Source organism: Eumetopias jubatus, unplaced genomic scaffold (assembly GCF_037043125.1).
Source record: "Eumetopias jubatus isolate StellerSeaLion01/CBP00866 unplaced genomic scaffold, mEumJub1_p1.0 scaffold_3, whole genome shotgun sequence".
Lineage (NCBI taxonomy): Eukaryota > Metazoa > Chordata > Mammalia > Carnivora > Otariidae > Eumetopias > Eumetopias jubatus.
Window position 1 is genome coordinate 19562715 of NW_028274809.1, and position 21786 is coordinate 19584500.

At 46.4% G+C, this 21786-nt stretch overlaps 1 protein-coding gene across 1 annotated transcript in view; it reads right to left on the reverse strand.

Annotated features, from left to right (window-relative positions):
- The window catches only part of CYP27A1 (cytochrome P450 family 27 subfamily A member 1), a 32033-nt gene extending 13360 nt beyond the window's left edge, over nucleotides 1–18673 (reverse strand). The window contains exon 1 of the mRNA XM_028092219.2: nucleotides 18410–18673. Coding sequence (XP_027948020.1) covers nucleotides 18410–18673 — 264 coding nt within the window. The remainder of the gene's footprint in view (nucleotides 1–18409) is intronic.
- Nucleotides 18674–21786: the final 3113 nt, after the last annotated feature.

Below are 21786 nucleotides of genomic sequence, written 5' to 3' on the forward strand. Positions count from 1 at the left end.
GAGGAGGGGCAGAGGGAGAGGGAGAAACAGACCCCCCACTGAGCAGGGAGCCCGACGTGGGGTCAATCCCAGGACCCTGAGATCATGACCTGAGCCAAAGGCAGTTGCTTAACCAACTGAGCCATCCAGGCGCCCCCATATTTATTTTCAATAAAGGGCAGGTTTACCAAAGAGAGTATATGGTGTGCTTTCATTTAAAAAAAATATATAAATGTTGATGACACATCAGGGAAAGTGTGGAAATCTATTCACCAAGGATAAGCAAACAGGGATAATGCTTACTTATCACTAAGATCAGGTGTGTGTATTTATGTATTCATTTCACAAATGTTTATCAAGCACCTATGTACACAAGGCACTGTGACCTGTGCAGGGTTTGGGAATTATGGAAACTTTGGATTTTCTTCTTTTTATGTCTTTATATCTTCTGATTTCTCTACAATAAAAATGCGTTAATGTGTGCAGAATATTGTTTAATATCCGAAAATTACGTCAGCCATGTCGAAATGACATTTTCTCCTACAGGTGGTATGCAGTCATAAATAATTAGCACATACCTCATATTTATGTGATTTTTTCCAAAAAACAAGAGTAATTTTTACAGCAAAAAAGAGCCTGTTGCTGTTGTGTGCTTTTAATCTCATCCACAGCCGGCAGGATCAGTGCAGGGAGCAGGGACTGCCTGGCAGGAGATTTTGTTCCAGTTCCAGCCCCAACACTAACAGGCTTTGTCACTTTACTGGATGACAGCTTCACTATGGCACCCTCCCGACCTTGCGTGTATCCATACACACAAAGGCTGGAACCCAGCCTTCCCTGGGTCTTTGGGCTGAATGCCCTGTGACCCTCCCGGGACACCGGAGGACAGGAGGCCGACCAGGAGCCACCATGAGGCCTCCTAGCACTTGCCTTCCTACGTCCCCTGGGAGGCCGTCAGGAGACCTACAGCTTCTCCTCTGGGCTCTGAGGAGGGGTGTGCTTTCTGCCCCGCCCCCCTCAGGAAAGAGCTGCAAAATATAACCCCCCTATCTGCAATCTAGAAGGGGCACTTCCACCATGGGGTACCCCTTTTGTTTCGGGGTGGTCCTTCTGCGTGTGTGGGACAAGGATCTTGGGGAGCTGGCACCTTTGGCTTATTCTTTTTTTCACTCCCTATGTAAATAATGAACTGTCGAAATCTAAATGTGGCCCGTTACATCTTTACCAGAAAAATCAGTTATGTCTTGGCCTTGCCTTGTCTAAAGAGTGAACTGGACACATCTGGTGCCTAACATGGGGCTGCTAAGGTTACAATGCCCCTTTAGAGAAATGGGACCACATGGTCAGGTTTGGAGACAAAGCAGAACCCATGATCTAGGAGCACATGCTCTGGGCTAAGTGTGTGGGGGGGGCGGGCAGGGAAGGGTCCTCCCACTGGTGGATGGCATGGGCCAAGGTAGGGGAGAGAAGGCAGAGGAGTAGGGGTCTTCCCACTGTCCTATCCATCCTGTTAATAAAAGGCTACTGAAAAGGCATTGTAGTGGCTCAGTCAGTTAACCTTCCAACTCATGATTCTGGCTCAGGTCATGATCTCACATGGGTCATGAGATGGAGCCCCGGGAGGTGGGGGGGGGGGGCGTCCACGCTCAATGGGAAGTCTGCTTGAGTTCTCTCCCTCTGCCCCTCCCTTCACACCCCCCTCCCGCTCGCTCTCGTGCGCGCTCTCTCTCTCTCAAATAAATAGATCTTACAAAAAAAAACAAAAAAGGCCACTGAAAATTGAAATTAACCGCAAAGCTGTCCTTCTGTTGGAGCTGTCCCCCTGCGCTGCCCCTTCTCCCCTGACCTTCCAGCCACTGCTCACTGAAGTGCCTGACTTAAACCCCTTGGTCTGTGCTTCCGTAAAAAGCGACTGATGGTTTGGGACAAGAATGGCCTCCAAGAGAGAACAAAAGGGAAAAGTCCTTCTGTGAGAGGTCCCCGAGGCGATTCCTCCTACAAACTGTTGCAAAATGTGTGACCGGTATTGAGACGTCTCCCTGACAGTGTTCCTAAGGTGTTAGGAACATTCCCCTGATGTCTCAACTTTTCATTGTATAATGATGTCTTGTTGGTTGGCAAGTTGAAGGTCTCAGTAGGAATGACCAGTAAGATTCAGAGTCCGCTTGCCAAGTAGTTTTAGAAACAATGTTGGTAGAGTGACAGCATGGAATCCCTCTAGCAGCCAGAGAAAAACTGCTGTCTTTTACCAACTAAAAAGCAGTATACTCCTGATATAAAAGTTGCACCTGCGGGGCGCCTGGCTGGCTCGGTTGGTTAAGCGCCTGCCTTCGGCTCAGGCCATGATCCCGGGCTCCTTGCTCAGCGGGGAGCCTGCTTCTCCCTCTCCCTCTGCCTGCCGCTTCCCCTGCTTGTGCGCTCTCTCTCTCTATCTCTCTCTCTGCCAAATAAATAAATAAATCTTTTTTTTAAAAAGTTGCTCCCGCAAAAAAGAACCACAGCACCCGGGGTGACACTCCACTGCTCCTGACAGATGGACTTACATGGCATTTTTAAACCCTCCTCACCAAAGCTGATGAGGTCACAGCACGCTTTTAGGAAAAAGATAGCAAGACCCCACAGGCCAACTTGCGAAGTCTGCAATAGGATCCTGGTAGGCAGTAGCAGACCTGGTGGATGTGTTTAGTGACAAGGTGACAAAGGGTCCTTGACTGTGGTCCCTGAGAGCCCTGGTGAGTTGTGTTGGTTTTTAGAGCAAAAGGGGAGAGGGGCCCATAAAATGTTTAAAAAGCATTCCACAGTTGTTCCTTATCACCAAGGAAAGGGACACTGTTTCCATCGGACACGTGGCTGTGGCTAGAAGTAAAATACTCCCTGTCATCAAGGGCAGTCAGTTCCCCAGAGATGAACTGAAGTCTCCTCTTACAATGAGCAGGAAAGGAGAAATTAGGGAGTGATTTGGGCAAAAGCCTAATGAGACTCTGGAAATTTGGTTGCACCAGGTAGTAGATGAGAAAGCCACGCCAGTTCCACTGGATGAGAAGGAATGGAAATCAACATGTCACCTAATGACCAACCCCATGCTCCTTAGACACCCTGGCCATGAACACAAATTCCTTAGGTGATGGAGGAAGGACAGGCGAAGACTGATCAGGGCTTGTTGCACTGGGTCCTTCCACCCATAATGAAACCATCATCTAATAAGCACCCAGGGATGACAAGGGAAGAAACCATAACTTCCCTTGGGATGCTGTAACCACAGCTGGATTTACAGTGGAAAACATGACTGCCTGGATGATCAGATAGTCACTTATGGTTAGACTGAGCGGTTTGTTCAATGGGCACCATCAGGCTTTAGGGGACAGTTAAATCTGCTCTTGCACCCCAAAGACAGACTCTGGAAAACTATTCATCTCTGGGCAACAAACTTCCCAGAATGGAAGCCTAGACAGAGAGCAAGGTCAATGCCCCTCAGGTTAAGGGGGGGCTGTTATGGATTGAAATGTGCCCCCCCAACAAATTCAAAGAAGTCCCAACACGCAGTACCTCAGAACGTGACCTTGTTTTAAGACAGAATAAAGAAGTAATCCAGTGAACACAAGGGCGGGCCCAAATCCAATATGACTGGTGCCCTAAGAAAAGGAAATTTGGATGCAGACACACAAGCATACAGGGAGAATGGCAGGTGAACATGAAGACAACTCTTCTACCAGGCAAGAAAAGAGGCCTGGAAAAGATCCTCCTTGCAAAGCCCTTAGAAGGAACCCACCCTGCCAACACCTTGATCCAGGGCTTCTGGCCTCCAGAACTGTGCGAGAGTACATCTCTATTGTTTAAGCCACTTGGCTTGGGGTCCTTTGTTATGGCAGCCCTTGCAAACGAACACACGGGGACAACGTAGGAATACAGGCATCCAGGATGTAAGATCATATGGACCTGGTTATTATGCCAGGATGACACTGAATTGGAGACTGAGAGTTTGTCCAGGAAGGAAATTCTCTCTAGCACCCAGGCCATGAGAGGGCTACAAAACTGCAAGACCCAGGTTGTAACAGAGGAGAATCCCCAGTCACCACTGGCACTTACTGTGGACAAACAGGAGGAGGGCCAAGAGGACTGAGATGCCCTTGCTGAGGTTTGTGCAGTTTGGAGCCGTGCTGATCCAGTGCCTCCACCCCACCCCTCTCCCCAGATCTCACCCTCTTCAAGAATAAACAGGACTAAGGCAGAGACCCAAGCCCCTCCTTCCCTAAGGAGGACCAGGGTTCTTATGCACTCACTGGCTAAGATGGGTTCGGGACTTGATGGCAACCAAGGTTGTCAGAGTTTTTCAGCCTTTTTGGACTGTGGGCACAAGTCACTAGGATGCTGAGAAATACCCATGGGCATGGCTGAAAAATTACCTCAGCTGGATTTGGAAATGACTCTCAAATTGGACAATGGACTGATATAATTTTGTGGGTGTATTAATCAGGCCTTTTTAGGGAAACAGAACCACTGGGGTATATATAGAGAGACTTATTTTAAGGAACTGGCTTATGCAATTGTGGGGGCTAGCAAGTCTGAAATTTATAAGGCAGGCCAGAAGCCTGGAAATTCCAGCAGGAGGTGATGTTGTAGTCTTCAGTCTGAAGGCAGTATGGAGGCAGAGTTCCTTCTTCTTCTTCTGGGGACATTAAGTCTTTTCACTTAAGGCCATTAACTGTTTGATGAGGCCCACCCACCCACATTATGGAGGGTAAACTGCTCTACTCAAGGGGACTGATTTAAATGTTAATCACACCTACAAAATACCTTCATGGCAATATCTAGACTAGTGTCTCACCAAACATCATAACCTAGCCAAGATGACACAAAAGTTAACGATTACCATGGGTGAGCCTTTTTTGAGCCAATATACACTCTAATGGTTGTCATGGATACTACTGAATGTATTGTGGGAATAGGTGTGTTAAGTATATATCATGCTTCTCTACACTGTAAGGGATGTTCCCAGTGGGGAAACGCCATGATTAGAACAATGGTGGTGGGTTGAGTGGACCACCAGGAGTCTACCTTGCTCTCTCAGCTCAGTCATGTGTTATCAATAATCAAAAAAGTAGTAACAGGACTCCAGGGAAAAGGAAGGGGTAGAAGGGAAGATCACTGTCTTGATCAAAGAACTAGTACAGACAAACATGATGCTTAAGGAAAGAATCCAGGGGCACCTAGCTGGCTCAGTCAGAAGAGCCTGCGATGCTTAATCTCAGGGTCATGGGTGTAAGCCCTGCACTGGGTGTAGAGGTCACTAAGATAGATAGATAGATAGATAGATAGATAGATAGATAGATAGATAGATAGATAGATAGATGTTTGTATTTTTTTAGAAAAACAAACAATCCAACAGTACAGACTGCCCTTCCACTTGGGTCAACCCTCACTCGCCATTTGAGCTACACGGGTCAGTGACTCACATGCAGACGAGTTTTGCAGCAAAATGATGTGGCCATGGGACACTGGTTCTCTAGGGTTTTGAACGTGGCCCTCACCTGTCATCAGGACCTGGAATACCCCACGTGAGAGACCGTTACTGGCTTGTAACCCAGAGCTAGTGCACAGGGAGAGGCCAACACAGCAAAGCGTGGCTCTACCTGGTGTTCCTCCCCTGAGATGGGTCAGCAATGAGAACACCAACGAAGTGGGTATGGCCTAACAAGCGTCCCTTATTATGTGGCAGCGGTACGTCCAGGGAAGTCGTCCACCAGCCATTAAGTGGTTAGTCGCCCCCCAGATGTGTTGATTCATTTGCAGGGTCTAGGCCAGCCCTCAAATTTCTTGGGGGCCTCGCCACACTGAGGTTCCTGACAAAGCCTGGGCCTGGTTCATGGACAGATCAGCTAAGTTGAGGACCAGGGGGGATACCTGACAGCTGCTGTGTAGCCCCAAAGAAAACTGCTTACAACTATACGTGGAAAAGAAAACATTTGCTGTTCAACAGGCAGAGCTGGGAGCTGTGGTACTTGTTCTGGAAAAGCCCTCCCAAAATGCACCTTGCTACATCTTCCCTTGATCCCTGATCCCTGTGAGCTGATGCTTGGCAGTGGAATGCCTGGATGAATAAGTCTTAGGCTCTCTGGTAAGGAATATTATGGCAGCAGATCACACAAGACCCATACCCTCTGTCCGTGCCCCCAGGTGGATGCCCGTGGCAAAGGTTTCCTTGGATGAACACACATCAGTGGAATCAGCAAGTGGAGGGGACCTGTGATGCCCATGTAAGGACCCTAGCCACCTGGGTACACCATTGCACAAGGCATGGTAATCCATCTACAATTCAAAACTTGGCCCCCAAACAAGGCATAGTGACTCTGGCACATGAAGCCAAAGAAGCCTGGCAAATATGTCCGGACTGCACGCTAAAACGGTCCAGTGGTAAAGGAAATGTGGGGGCACGTAGTGAGGAGTACCAGAGCTAGCCTGTCCTGGCACACAGACTTTACAGGTCCCCTACCATCCTCTCGAGAGGCCTGGATAAGCTGTAAGGGACCCAAGCCACATAATTAACTCTTCTCATTCTACCATTTTTCTTCCCACACCTACCTTTGGAAAACCAAGGTTACTGGAATTTGCAAGCAGCAAGAAGAGTCAGGGGGTGAACGACTCTAACCTGGTGCTTCTCTTGCCATCAGCTGTGTTAGCTGCTCTTGGGCAATAATAGATATTGACGATAATGGTCATGACTATGAGGTGACGACTCCCCAGATGGTCCTGCTGTGGGGGTTCGGAGATGTACTAGAATAGGTAGCTGGTAGATAAGGGAGAAACGACTGAAGCACCTCACGAGAAACCAGGGTTCGTGTGAGAGTAAGACAAATGAAGGACTGGGATGAAAAGGTGAAGTGATTGCTAGAAGAAATGGTCACTGGTCACATGGCTATGGAAAGAGGGATACGTCTGGCTTGTGGGAGATCAAGGACCATCCCCTGGTAGTTGGAGGTGCAGGAAGGACCACTAATCTCTCTCTCTCAGCATCTATCTACAGACAAGATGGCATCTAATTGACATCTGGCCAATTTAACCCAGACCGCCACCACCCTCAACTTGACCGGCCAAATAGAATCTCAATCTAAAAACTCTTATAAACTTCCCAAGAGACACTGATTTCAGAAATGGTCAGCCTCCAGTAAAGATAACAGAACAAGATTAACTTTCTGGACACTGATTTGGTCTCTTTAGCTTCATCCTGTTACTGCTGGCCTCTTTTGTTCATTTGTCACGGACTGCTCTAAACTCTTCAGCACCAGTGGTGATGGGCAATTGTAATGCCCACGACTTCCCAGGCTGGCTGGGTGGGCGGTGCGTGGTCGCTGACACCTCTGGCTACCCTCGGGTGCGGGCCCGACTGCTGTATGTACTCCAAACAGGCCCCATCAGCCTCCAGGGAGTAGCGGGTGTGGTGACTCTCATCTGATGTTGCTGAAGACAAACGGCCGATTTGGTATGAGCTCCTATCAGTAGAAATGGACTATTTATCTGGTGGGGTATTCACATCGCTGAGAATTCTCTCTCATATCTTGATATACGAAAGGTCAGGGGAGAATAATGGAACAGCCCCGTACATATCCACGCATGTGATGACTTGAGCCATAGCTTGTGAGTTTTGGCAGAACACTCTGCCATCTTCCTGGAATATGAGAGAATGTTCTATAAGGAGCTGCTATAAGGCTACCTCCCACTCACCTTCCTAATATCCCCTGGGAGGTTGTCATGAAACAGTTCCTCATCACCTCCCAGGTTCTGATGAAGTGATGGCTTTCTGCCCACCCCCACCCAGGCAAGAGCCACAGAATAGAAATCCCCTTGGCTGCCATCTAGAAGGAATGCCTCAGCAACAGGGTACTCTGTAACTCACATTGCACTGATCTGGTGGTAAAAGTTTCAGTGTTGTCCTTTTGAATGTGTGGGACGGGGTTCCCAGGGAGCTGGTACCTTTGCCTATTCTTCCTTTTACTATGTAAGAAATAAAATGTCTAAATCTAAAAGTGGCTTGTTGTAGCTTTACTGATTAAATCAGTCAAGCCTTAGCTTTGCCTTTTCCTCTTTGACACTTCATCATTTAAATAAGAGAACTATACTATTAGTTGATCCCAAAGGTACACTGTGGCTAGCCATACGTTAAGATAAATAACTCAAGGCAGGTCATAATGGCCATTACCCAAATTTTAGGCATAGTGCCTAGAATGTACTAATCCGCCTCTAGGTAAGGGATGGTTACCTGGGGTGTGCAGACAGGCTGGGGAGTGGGGGGAAAGCTGCAATTCTATGTAATATGTTGTATATAGACTCATTTTTTGCAGTTGCAAAGGGCCGTAACTTTCAGATTTTTAAAAGGTCGGGGACCTAAACAAAGTTAGGAAACTCAGCTTTGGTATATGATAGAGATTCAGTCCTTAACCAGACTCTGGTCAGGCTCTCCCCAGGCCTCTTCTCAGCTAGGCCTCAGCTGGGGCCGAGAAAGACTTGAACACACCAACATAGTTTCTAACAGCTCAGAGTAGCATCCCTAGGATGACCTTCATCCTTAGGAGAAAGGCCTGCCTGAGAAAACTCAAGGCTGCCAAAAGAATTTCCTGTTTGTTCCCGCCAACACCTAAAAATAAGGCCCCTGTCTCCAGTCTCTGAGGAAATGCAGGAGTCTAACTTTGATAAGCACCGGTTAACAAATCAGATGAGTTTCACATGGACCAACTGCCCCGCTTCCTGCTTTTGTAATTTTTCATTTCCCTGTCTCTGCTCAAGCCCCCACCATCCCGCTTCCCGCTCTCTCACTCTCCTTTGAAAATGCCCAGTCACTCCCCCGCAAAACCAGAAGGGAGTTTAATCTCTTTTCCTTCCTGTCACTCATTACTGAATAAAATCTGTTTTCACCACTTTAATGTCCACTGTGCTTATTTTTGACAGTCATGTGTACCTTGAAAACCCAAAAAGTAATACTGAGCCCCAAAGTGGAAACCATACAAACCACCATCAACAGATGGGGAAAGAACACATTGTACCATATCCCCACAATGGAATATTAGTCAGCCATGAAGAGGAACAAAGTACTGATATAGGCCACAACGTGGATGAACCTCAAAAATGGCACGCTAAGTGAAAGGAGCCTCTCACAATAGACCACATGTCCAATGAGTCTGTTTGTATGAAATATCCAGAACACGCAAATCCATAGACAGAGAAAATAGATGAGTGGCTGCCAGGGGCTAATGAGGGAATGGGGTCCAGGTGATGCTAAAGAGCACAAGGTTTCCTTCTGGAGCAATGAAAATATTCTAAAATTGGTGTGGTGACGGTTGCACAAGTCTGTGAATCTCTTAAAAGCCATGTAATTGTTCAATGGGGTGGATGATATGGCACGTGATTATATCTCCATAAAGCTGTTACCAGAGGGGGGGGTCAAAAGAACATTAAAATCATCTAAAATCTCCCCTGGGAAAAACAGATACCACATCGCAATATTCTATTTTCCTACTTAATGGCCTGTTCGGTGTACTGACAAGTGGACTCCTCGGGGAGGCTCTCGGCACAGCAAAAAAAAAAAACAACCCACGAAAACAGCAAGTAAACAGCGCTGAGGACAAAAGTAAACTCACAAACACCATGTACTGCTTTTCTGGTACCAACAAGCCTGCCCCTAAAAGTTGGCAGCCATCAGTTGGATAAACAGAAGGAGACAGGTAACTGTAGGCACAGGTCATTCCTTTGCCTACACTGACAGATGTGGCAGAAAGAAGGCCCACTTGGGGTCAAAGGTGAAGAGGAGCCTCGCTGGGACAGTCATGTCTCAGGACTGTCAAAGTGTCATCAGGAATTTAGCCCCAGCCCCCTCCCACAAGTGGAATTCACATTTCCAAGGGAGAGAAGGTGCTAGATAATTAACAGCATTCCCCGGTGACCCCTGCTCTCAACCTGGCCTTGAATGATCTCCGAGATCAGTGGCTCCATGTGGACTTAGGATGAGCAGGACTACTTGTATTTTTTATTATGAATATTTTAATGTGGATAGTTAAAGAAAATAACATTATAAATACACATGCACCCACCCACCAAAATGAAGAACTGTTACTATTTGTCATATTTGCTTCAAGTCTTTTTCAAAAATGAAAACATTAAAAAAAAAAAAGAAAACACTTTGAAGTCTCCTTATCCTTCCCTTCGCCCTCCCTTTCCAGAACAACCCACTATTCTGAATTTGAAATGTATCCTTTCCGTCAACGTTTATATAATTTTACTACATATATATGGATCCAATGACAGCCTATAGTATTTTTGTGTGGTTTTTTAATTTACAGAAATAGTATTCTACTATACCTATCATTGCCTACATGCCGGGCTGGTCTCAGGCGGGCGGAACGAGAGTATTCGAAGAACAAGGAACGTGCAATCAGCAGCAGATACAGAACTGGAAAGAGGATGTAGCACAGAGGTGGAAATCGAAAGTAAGGACCCAGAGCCAAACAAGGGTGCAAGAGGAAGGGCCATCAGAGGACCTCAAAATATTATGTTAGACCAGGAAGCACATGCACTTATCCCCTGCTTTCCATTCTTTGGCTGCTGCTGTTGTTTTTATTGTAATAGGTAATTTCACTGTAATAGAGAAAACCTGGTGGAGGTCCAGAGCAGTCCCACATTAAAGGTAAGACCTCCTCCTAACTGGTCTCCAACGCCAAGACCCCACACAGAGGCAACCATCATTACCAAGTTCTGGTGCGTCCTCCCAGAGAGATTTTATGCACCTACTAAATATATACATGCATATATATACAGTTTTGTGCCTTACTTTCTTCCCATCTCTTAGCAGGCAATTCATAGTAATACACATAGAGCTGTGGGCTGTTTTAGCGGTTGCATAAAATTTCATCGTATGAAGATGCTATAATCAAATAGTCCCTTACTGGGACATGCATGTCATTCTAATCTTTCCCAATGAGAAATATTGCTACCTTGAGTATTTGGTATTCTCTTTGACCAGAGAATTGTACCTGTAAGATAAAAATTCCACAGTGCAGTTGCTAAGTTGGTATGATTCACACTTTTGACCTTAATACCTGGTTTCAAATTGCCCACTCCTGAGGCTTAAAAGCCACCCACCCAATTTGGCCATAGTCTCAAGGACAACCTATCATGTCTGCCAGATGAGACTGAGAGCCAAATAAATGTAACTAGAGGATAATCTCTGAAAGCCTGGATGGTAACAGGAGTCCTGGGGCAGAAAATCTACTAATCAATGGTATTAGCCAAACTGAAGAAAGAATATGTTAACAGAATGGGAGTGGCCATTACAAAACCCAGAAGAGGGGAGCCAAGCAGCAAGAATTTGGCAGCATTCATCTCTCAAGAGAGATACTTAATCTAATGGATAGGCACAAGAGAGGCACATTCAACCAGGTTTCTCCAAAGCCTAGATGAAATTTCCTTCCATATGATTCTACTCCTTTCATTCTGGGGTCTCTGCACACCAAGCAATCCACTAATGTAATGACTATTTTCTCTCTCTAGGTACCTGGATCCTAGGAAAAGGATGTGGTGGATTAAAGATGGCCACAGATTCGTTGACTCCCTTCCCATTAAGAGGTGAGGTCTATGTCTTTTCCTCTAGAATCTGGGTGGGCTCTGTAACTGCTTTGATGGGTAGAATACAGTCAAAATGATGCTGTGCCAGTTTTCAGGCCCAGGCCTTAAGAAACTGGCAACATCCATTTTCTAGCCCTTGGAAATTCACTTTGGGGGAAGCCAGTACCCTGTAAGAACTCTGACTATCCAGAGACCACCATGCTGTGAGGAAGCCCAAGCTAGCCACATGGGGAGAGAGAGAGAGAGAGAGAGAGAGAGAATGATTCAGCTGATGTGGCCAAACCAGCCCAGGGACCAAACATGCAATTGAAGAAACTATCTTGGAAATTCCAGGCCTACGAGTTGTGACATGGGGAAAAACTAAGGAAGCCAGCCCAAAACCAGGCCTGAGGCCCGGAAATACACCCCACTCGAGCCATCCCAACCATCACTAGCCATTCAAACTGAAGCCCACTACACTGTGAAGCTGAGATAAGTCAATTCTGATGTGTACTGCTCAAATTCCTGACCCACAAAATCAGGAGTGTAACAAAATATTGGTTTAAGCCATTATGTTTTGGAGTAGGTTGTTACACAGAAATAGATAACTAGAATACAGGGTTTCTATGTGATGGAGTATTAGGATCCCCAAGAGGGCTGGCTTCTCCAGTAAATAAACACGTGGGCACTCCAGTCCACTATCTGTTTCTGTGGGTTTGGCCAATGTTGGTCAGTCTCTAATAGTCTGCCCATGCTGAATTTGCTGATGAAATTTAGTTTCTGAACTCAAAAAGCTGAGACCTGAAGGGTCAGGCTTACTCCATCTGCCCATCGCCCTCACTGTCTCTTCTTTACTCCATCTAACATCACATAACCCAGACCCAAGAGCTGAGGAGAAACTCACAAAGTTTGCCACCAGATGTAGCCACTGCTCGGTATCCGTCACAGTCCTTTGGCTGTTACATGAAATTTATTATTTTTTATTATTTTTATTTTTTATCTGAGAGGGAGAGTGGGGAGCGGCAGAGAAAGAGAGAGAATCTCAAGCAGGCTCCACGCCCAGCACAAAGCCCAACATGGGGCTCCATCTCACGACCCTGACATCATGACCTCAGCTAAAGTTAAGAGGTGGACGCTGAACCGACTGAGCCACCCAGACGCCCCTGAAATTTATTTTTTATTAAACATTACTGAGAACATTCCCTGTACCCAGGCCTGTCTCCGGCACTGGGAGACAAAGAGGTGGGAAAGACATAGGCCCAGCCCTCAGAACTTATCAGCCCAGCCTCTAAGCCATATAAACAGGTGATGATATAAAACATGGGCACCTGAATATATAAAACAAGTATTAACAGACCTAAAAGGAGAAATAGGCAGTGATACAATAATAGTAGGGGAATTTGATACCCCACTGGACAGACCACCAAGACAGAAAATCAGTAAGGAAACATGGGCCTTAAATGACACAACAGACTAGACGGATTTAACAGACATATACCAAACATTCCATTCAAACACAACAGAATCCACATTCTTCTCAAGTGCACAGGGAACATTCTCCCGGAGAGATCACATGATAGGCCACAAAACAAGTCTTACAAGATTAAAATCTTATCAAGCATCTTTTGTCACCACAAGGGTATGAATCTAGAAATCAATTACCAAAAAAACCACAAAAACCCAAACACACCCAACACCCTGGAGAATTCACGAAAATGTGGAGATTAAACAACAGGCTACTGAATAACCAAGAAACCAAAAGAGAAAAAAAATACCTAAGGACAAATGAAAATAGAAATACAGGGGCGCCGGGGCTCGGTTGGTTGGGCATCTGCCTTCAGCTCGGGTGGTGATCTCAGGGTCCTGGGATCGAGTCCCACATCGGGCTCCCTGCTCAGAGGGGAGTCTGCTTCTCCCTCTGCTGCTGCCCCTCCCCCATGCTCATGCTCTCTCTTTCTCTCAAGTAAATAAATAAAAATCTTAAAAATTAAAAAAAATAAAAAGGAAAAAAATGAGGGACACCTGGGTGGCTCAGTCGGTTGAGCGTCTGCCTTTGGCTTGGGTCATGATCTCGGGGTCCTGGGATCGAGTTCTGCATCAAGTTCCCTGCTCGGCGGGAAGCCTGCTTCTCCCTCTGCCTGTCATTCCCCCTGCTTGTGCTTACTCTCTCTCTCTGACAAATAAATAAAACCTTTAAAAAAAAAAAAAGAAAGAAAGAAAATGGAATTACAGCACCCTAAACCTTAAAAGAGGAGGAGGCGCCTGGGAAAAGGAGGCTGGGGCCTCCGACATCCCTGTGAAGAGTTAAAAGCTGATTGCCCAGGCCCTGTGGAGATTCCCGAGCAGGGGAACCAAACATGCTTTAAGGGACACGGACAGGGCAGTGGTGCATGCATAAATTATAGGGGCAGACTGTGCAGCACAGGAGACTGAGCAGGAGGGGGCGCCCGGGCACCCTTCCTTCCCACAGTCCCCATGGGGCTGCTCATGCTGCCGGCTGAGCCACAGCCAAGGAGGAGGCTGACCTGGCGCTGGAGCTGCCGGAGCTGGACATGACACCCTCGAGCAAAGCCTGCCAGGTTCAGAAGGTCACAGATCATCTGGCCTTTGATCTGGCCTTTGATGCTGATGTCCAGCGGAGAATGGAATGCAGGCTTCAGGGAAAGGAGGCAAAGAGTGGTGAAAGCCAGAATTTATGGGATACAGCAAAAGCAATTCTAAGAGAGAAGTTCGTGGTGATAGATGCCTACATCAAGAAACAAGAAAGATCTCAAATAAACAACCTAACTTTACACCTCGAGGAACTAGAAAAAGAACAACAAACTAACCCCAAAGTTAGTAGAAGGAAGAAAATAACAAAGATCAGGATGGCAATAAATAAAATAGAGACTAAAAATAAAGACAATAGAAAATATCAGTGAAAACCATCTGCCTCACAAATGGGCAGAAGATCCGAGTAGACATTTTTCCAAAGAAGACATACAGATGGCCAACCGGTACATGAAAAGACCCTCAACATCACTCATCATCAGGGAAATGCAAATCAAAACCACAATGAGATAGCATCTCACACCTGTTAGAATGAACCTCAAAAGGACGAGAGATGACAAGTGTTGGCAAGGACGTGGAGAAAAGGGAACCCTTGCGCCCCGTTGGTGGGAATGCAAACTGGTACAGCCCTTGTGGAAGAGTATGGAGGTTCCTCAAAAAATCAACAATAGAACTACCCTGTAATCCAGCAATTTCACTCTGGGTATTTATCTAAAGAAAACAGAAAATACTAACCCAAAAGATCTATGCACCCCATGTTCATGGCAGCATTATTTACAAGAGCCAAGACCCAGAAGTGATCTACGTGTTCGTTGATGGATGAATTGATACAGAAATTGTGGTATATATACAATGGAATATTATTCAGCCACACAAGAGAAGGTCAAATTGACATGTATGACAATATGGATGGACCTTGAGAGCATTATGCTAAGTGAAATAAGTCAGAGAAAGACAAATACTGACTGATCTCTCTTCCATGTGGAATCTAAAAACAAAACAAACAAAACCGAATTCACAGATACACAGAACAGACTGGTGGCTGGCAGGTGGGAGGGGGGTAATATGGATGAAGGGGGTCAAAAGATACAAATTTCCGGATACAAGGTAAATAAATCCGGGGGATGTAATGTTCAGCCTGGTGACTATAATTATTAATACAGTATTGTATATTTGAACGTTTCTAAGAGAGTAGATCTTAGAGTTCTCATCACAGGAAAAAATATGTGTAACTATAAAAAAAAGATAGAGAGAGAGAACCATGTGTATGAAATGACACACGCATAGGGCATTGTGGGGCACACGAGGGGTCGCCAACCGAGGCAGTCCACAATAAGAACTATGGAATATGTAACTGGTCTCATCATTCTCTGGGCCGACCAATTTGATATAAATCTACATATAAAGTTAATATACGTTCACATTTCATTTTTCTAGCACTCTTGGTATTATTTTAGTTAAAGAAAAGGGAACTGCATTTATGGACTAGCACGATTTTCACATGTTCCAATCCCCACTCCACCCCTTAAGTCCTACAATGCTTCCCTGAGCTGATTTTATTATTTTTGTGTGTGATGCACAGTTTTTGACAACTGAGGGTCCAGGGGATATTGTGGTCAGCTGCCCTTCTATCAACTCCAGTCCTCTGCCTTTTGTGCAGTACTCACGTGGTTTAGGTGGAAGGGACCCCAATCCCAGCTTTAGGGCTGAGCCTGCATGTGTCTAAGCTAATTAGAGTATGTCTCTGGCCACTAGGATGGGTTCAGACACAGGCAATTAACCCAGGTCAGTCAACCAACTTCTGCAAGACAGCAGACCCGAGAGAACTGCAGAAAAACAAAACTGTAGCTTTGATGATCTCATGAGTCTCCAGAGCAAACCATATAGCTGAAGGGCATCCAACTATTACACTTTTTGGTTATAGGAGCCAATAAAGCTACCTGAAGCCAGTGTGAGTGGCAACCAAATAAATTTGAACTGATACAAAGTGGGTCACTGAAATGTATCCTCCTCCTCAATAGGGGTATTAACTGGGTTTTATAGATGTGCAGCCCTCCACTCTTTATTAACTCATACCAGCCACACGTAGTGGGAAGGGCTAATGTATTTTCCATCAATGCCCTGGGAAGATTCATGCGACTCCAGATCTCTGGGAGACAGGGGCTGGAGCCAGGGGGCTCTCTTAGATCCTAGCCCTGGCTGCTCTAAAAGGCTATACATGCCTGGGGCTCTTGGGCGGCTCAGTCAGTTAAGCAGACGACTCTGGATTTACTTACAGGAATCCATCTCAAAGAAAGAGTAAAAGGGGCACCTGGGTGGCTCAGGCGGTTAAGCGTCCGACTCTTGATTTCAGCTCAGGTCATGATCTCAGGGTTGTGAGATCAAGCCCCATGTTGGGCTCCGTGCTCAGCATGGAGTCTGCTTGAGATTCTCTCTCTCCCTCTCTCTCAAATAAATAAAATAAAATAAAATAACATTAAAATAAAATAAAATATTACACATTCCTGGCTTTCTCCTGCTTCTTCCTCCACCTCCTAGGATGGTCTAGAATTTCTTTGGTAGTTACTGCTCCAGAGATAATCCTGAGCAAAACCTTCCAGTAAACTCTCCCTAAGAAGTGATGAGAAATCCTTAGTCATCACCCTTGGGGCATTCACTGGGCCTCTCATATTTCCAGAGGTTAAATCAAGTAGGAAAAGTTTACAGGATTCTGGTTTCTTGGCTTACTTGGTTTCTTGAAGCTGCGCCTGGAAGGAATGATTTGTTAACCATCTCTGAGTGCCTTGGGAGCTGTCCACCAAGTCTTGGAAACAGGAGCTAACAAAGAAGGCCCCGGGAGAGAGCAGGAGCCCGGGTGGGTACAGAGGATGCACGTGCACAGACACTGGTCAGTTTAGTGCTTCAAAGCCTCAGAGTCATTTTCCCCCCTCATCCTCAACTCCTGGTCCAGCTTTGTCTGGAGGGTGGTTTGGATACACCACGCCCGAGCCTTTGTCCCGAGGCCCTCTCTACCTCTCCTGTCTAGTCCATCCTACTGCACACATCATAACCTGGACAGTGTCCCTTGGAGGCCATCTGGCCCCCAGGCCCGCTCAAGAGCCCATCGAAGCCCCTCAGAGGAACCCGGGCCCTCAGTCTGACCTTCGAGGCCCTCGTCAAAAGGCCTGTCGCATCCCCAGGGCCCACAGTCCTCTGAGTTTTTGACTACTGGCCAGCACACAGCTACATGGTAACCAGCCTGCTCGCCAGCCCAGCAGGTGAGCTTGCCCGTTCCTCTTGCCAATCACTGTGAACCACACATGTGGAGGGCAAATGAATCAAAGGTCCTACTCCGCCCCCAACGCTGGACAGGCTTCTCCTCGCAGGGCACTCAAGTTCTCTTTCTGAAATGAGCTGTTTATTGACTTGTTCATACCCTTGTCCTCCTCCTTCCCCCAAAGGAGCATATAAACCCTGGGATGTAAGCTTCCAACTGAGCATATAAACTATGAGGGCATTGGCTGCCTCTCAATGAATCCCAGCACTTGGAAAAATGCCTGGGGCAGAGTGGATGGGTTTATACTTTGTAATAGTCATGAGGAAGACAGATCCCAGATGAATCTCTTCAGTTCATTTCCTAAAACCTCTCCACCTTAACCCACGTTGGGTTTTCCAGTTTCCATCCGTTCACAGTGGGATATCCACCCATCCCTGCCTCAGTGTTCCACTGAATAAACTCTTCTTACTGGACACTGATTCCTTAGTAACAACAACAACAAAAATGCACCTTTTCCTAAACGTCTACGATTTTGCTTTCACTCCCTGAGAAGTGACATTTTTCTCCCTATGGAAAAATCTATCGTGCAAATTGCCAGATGTCTGTAATCCTACCCGAAGCCATTTCCTTTGGAAGAAGTCTACGGGAGCCAACATCATCTCAGAATTAAATAGTGGTTCTACCACATCTGGCAACTTAGACACTTGCATCTGCCATTCTGTTACCAAGACAGTTCCTGCCTCTCTCAACCTCTGTTCATTTGGGAACCTGGCTCCCAAGTCACCTCCTCCCTGGTGCCCTACCAACTCCTGGACCTATTCATTTCAGTTCAAAGGCTTCTGTCTACCCTTTACACATAATCCCTACAGATGTCCAGTCTAGGACCATAGCTCCCGTCGGTCCTGAGCTCAATTCTCGTGTCCTTCACTTTTTTGTCCAACATCTCTCCAACTCCAGCTTCTCTGTCCCGATGCTCACCCCCGCGCACCCTGGCCGCGAGCTCCGCCCCCCCATCCCCCCGCCCCGCTCGGTTACCTGGAGCTTGTGTAACTGCAGAACGTAGCCTTGCACTAACAGCTGGAAGAAGAGGCGCAGTTGCCCGGGCCCTGGAAGCTCCTCCAGGGTCCGCAGTCTCCGGTCGCCAGGCCCGTTTCCAGGAGTCTCGGCGGTAACCCGGGCGGCGGCGGGGATCGCGGCCTTGGCTCTGGCCCCGTGCGGGCAGAGGCCAGGGAGGGCCACCCGCGTACCCAGCAGCGCCCACCGCAGCCTCGCGCCGCGCAGCGCAGCCAGGGGATCCATGGCCCGCGCCGCCGCGCCTTTGGACCGCGAGTGAAGAGCGCCTGGAACCCGCTCAGAGATCTATCCGGAGGGGCGGGTTCAAGGGCGCCAACGGCCGGGGGTGGGCCGGGCGAAGGCCGGCTAGGCCCCTTACTGCTCACTTTTCCTCGCGGTCCTCGGTCTCTCCCCGACGGGACCTCACGAACACACAGAAGCCACCTCCTCCAGCCGTAAGCCTGCAGCCCGGGGGGGGGGGGGGGCGCCGGCCAACACCACTGCAGAGGTTGCACCCCGGGATTTACCGATATCTCCAGAGCGCCGATCGCGGCCCCCTCTTCCGCGACTCCCCACCCTGCACTTCCGCGGACTCTCAAGGAGAACTTGAAGTTCTTTGGTCTGACATTTCATTCGCAGTACAGCAAAGTTCTCGGAAGCTCCGGGCACTTCCAAGGCCAGGAAGCCCCAGCCAGGGAGCCGGGCCCTCGCCTGACCTACAGGTTCGCCACGGCAGAGCGCCCTAGCGCCAGTGTTCCTCCCTTCCCCGAGAGCAGGAACCGGCTGCTGAGATTTAACTGGCCGCCGGCTTTTCCTAATGCGCACCACCCCCAAAGCAAAGCAAAAAAAAAAAAAAAAAAAAAGAATAAGCAAACAAAGCAGAGCACAGCAAAGAAAAGAAAACTGGCCCGTGTCCAAGGTCATCTGATTCCTGGAGGGTGAAAGCCAAACAGACAAACAAATTTACATATTAAAGGTTTGTTAATGCAATTCTATTCTCTCCACACTCCTTAGGGTTTTCCAAACCGTAGGTTGAGCCCGGATTTAGGGACTGTGACCAGAATTATTTTTTTAATAAGATGGAAAAGAATAAAATAGTACAGAAAATACTGCCAAGAAGAAAGAGTAGTGTTTCATGAATCCTTTGTCTCCTATATATTCAAAGTACATTGAAAAGTTATTTCTATTTCAAAAAGTTAAAAGCAGGATGGTAAATCTTGTTCTAAGAACATTGGAAGAATTGGTTATTTACAAACAGCCAGAGGGAGAAAGGGCATTTTGGGTTCAAAGGGGCAACAATTAGAGGGTCAGTTAATGTGGCCTAGGTGTGGACTTATGTTTGGATTTACCCCATTTGGGGCCATAGGGTTTCTTAAATCTGTGACTGAAAATCTTTCATCACTTTGGGAGCTTTTCAGACATGATCTGTTCAAACATTTCTTCAATCCCATTCCTTTGTCTCCACCCCCCCCCTTCTAAAACTTCAGATTATACCTATTCTAGGCCTTCTGACCCATCCTTCCTGTCTCTTAGCCTCTCTCCTGCATTTTTTTAACTTTTGTGTTTTTAGGCAGGCCCCACACCCAGGGTGGAGCCCAAGTGGGGCTTGAACTCAGGACCCTGAGATCAAGACCTGAGCGGAGCTCCAGAGTTGGTCGCTTAATTGACTGAGCCATCCAGGTGTCCCTCTTCTGCACTTCTTAAAAATTCTCTTGTCTCTTCTAGCTCCTTAATCCTCAATTCAGCTGTGTCTAACCTGCTGTTAAATCTTAATTTCAGCTATTGTATTTTTCAGTTTTTAATTTTGAATAGCTTTTTTTAAATCTATGTCCTTTTTTATATTTCTAGTTTTATGTCCGAATTCTTAGTTTTATCTTTTATTATTCCCTTATATTTTGTAAAAATAGTTGTTTTAAGAATTATGACTAATAACTCCAATATCTGGGTTCTACATGAAACGGTTTCTAATGTCCATTGTTTCTAGTGGTTTTTGTTCATGTTGCCGTATTTCTTCCTGGGCCTGGTTGCTTTTGATTGTGTGCCAGAGAAATGCATTCTTTAAGTTTCTGGTGGAGCTCATTAAGGTTTAGGATGATTTCATTTTCCTCAGGCAAGATTTACTTTTGTTTCTCACCGTTGCCTGAAGGCACAAGCAAACCAGGATCAGCCTAGTTCAATTTCAGAACTGAGATTCTTTGAAGCCAAGCTGCAATCCTTTAGAAAGCCAGTCTAGCCCAGTCCTTTAACCCTTTGGGATCTCTACCTGAAATTGGGTATAAGAGATCATGGATTCCAACGTTTCTTCACCCAGCCCTGTGAGGCTAAACCACTCAGCTTCCTCTAATGAAAATGCGGGGGGGGGGGGGCGCCTGGGTGGCTCAGTCAGCTAAGCATCTGCCTTTGGCTCAGGTTGTGGTCCCAGGCTGCTGGGATCGAGTCCCGTGTTGGGCTCCCTACTCAGTGGGGAGTCTCCTTTTCCCCCCTGCTCGTGATCTCTCTTTCGCTCTCTCTCGGATAAATAAATAAAATATTTAAAAGAGGGCGCCTGAGTGGCTCAGTTGGTTAAGCGACTGCCTTTGGCTCAGGTCATGATCTTGGAGTCCCGGGATCGAGTCCCGCATCGGGCTCCCTGCTCGGCAGAGAGTCCGCTTCTCCTTCTCACCCTCCTCCCTCTCGTGCTCTCTGTCTCTCATTCTCTCTCTCAAATAAATACATAAAATCTTTAAAAAAAATAAAAAAATAAATAAAATATTTAAAAGAAAAAAAAGCTTAAGAAAAGAAAATGGGAAATACCACTAATAGAAAAGTGGTACATAATGCCTAACTTAACCTCTGGGTTTCCGTCTTCTGGTTCTATTGTCTTATTACCTTGCGTGTTCGCTGATGCTGATGCTTCAAGTAAATGCTTGACATATTTGTAGTCATGTAGCTTTTCTAGCTATCCTTAGAAAGAAAGTCCAGGATTAACAGTAGAAATCTGATGCAGGCTTTTATCTTTATTCTCCCCCGCCCCCCGCACACCAGATTCATTTTCTTACCTTTTTAAAAAACTGCCTAGTAAAATTTTCTGATTTCCCGATAAATGCTTTTAATGCTATACATTTTCACATGTTACTGTGTTGGCCATTCCAACAAGATTCACTAAACATTCTCCCTTATTGTCATTCATGTCCCAATAGTTTGTAATTTCCATTTTGATTTTCTTTTTAATCTAAGAGTCATACAGAAAGGTGATTTTATTTTCTTGCCAATAGTTGCAGTTTTGTGTTTTGTTTTGAAAGGTTCCATTCTTTTGTTATTAAATTATAGTTATTATATTGTGGTCAGATTGTATAGGGTCTTTTTAGAATTATCAAAAT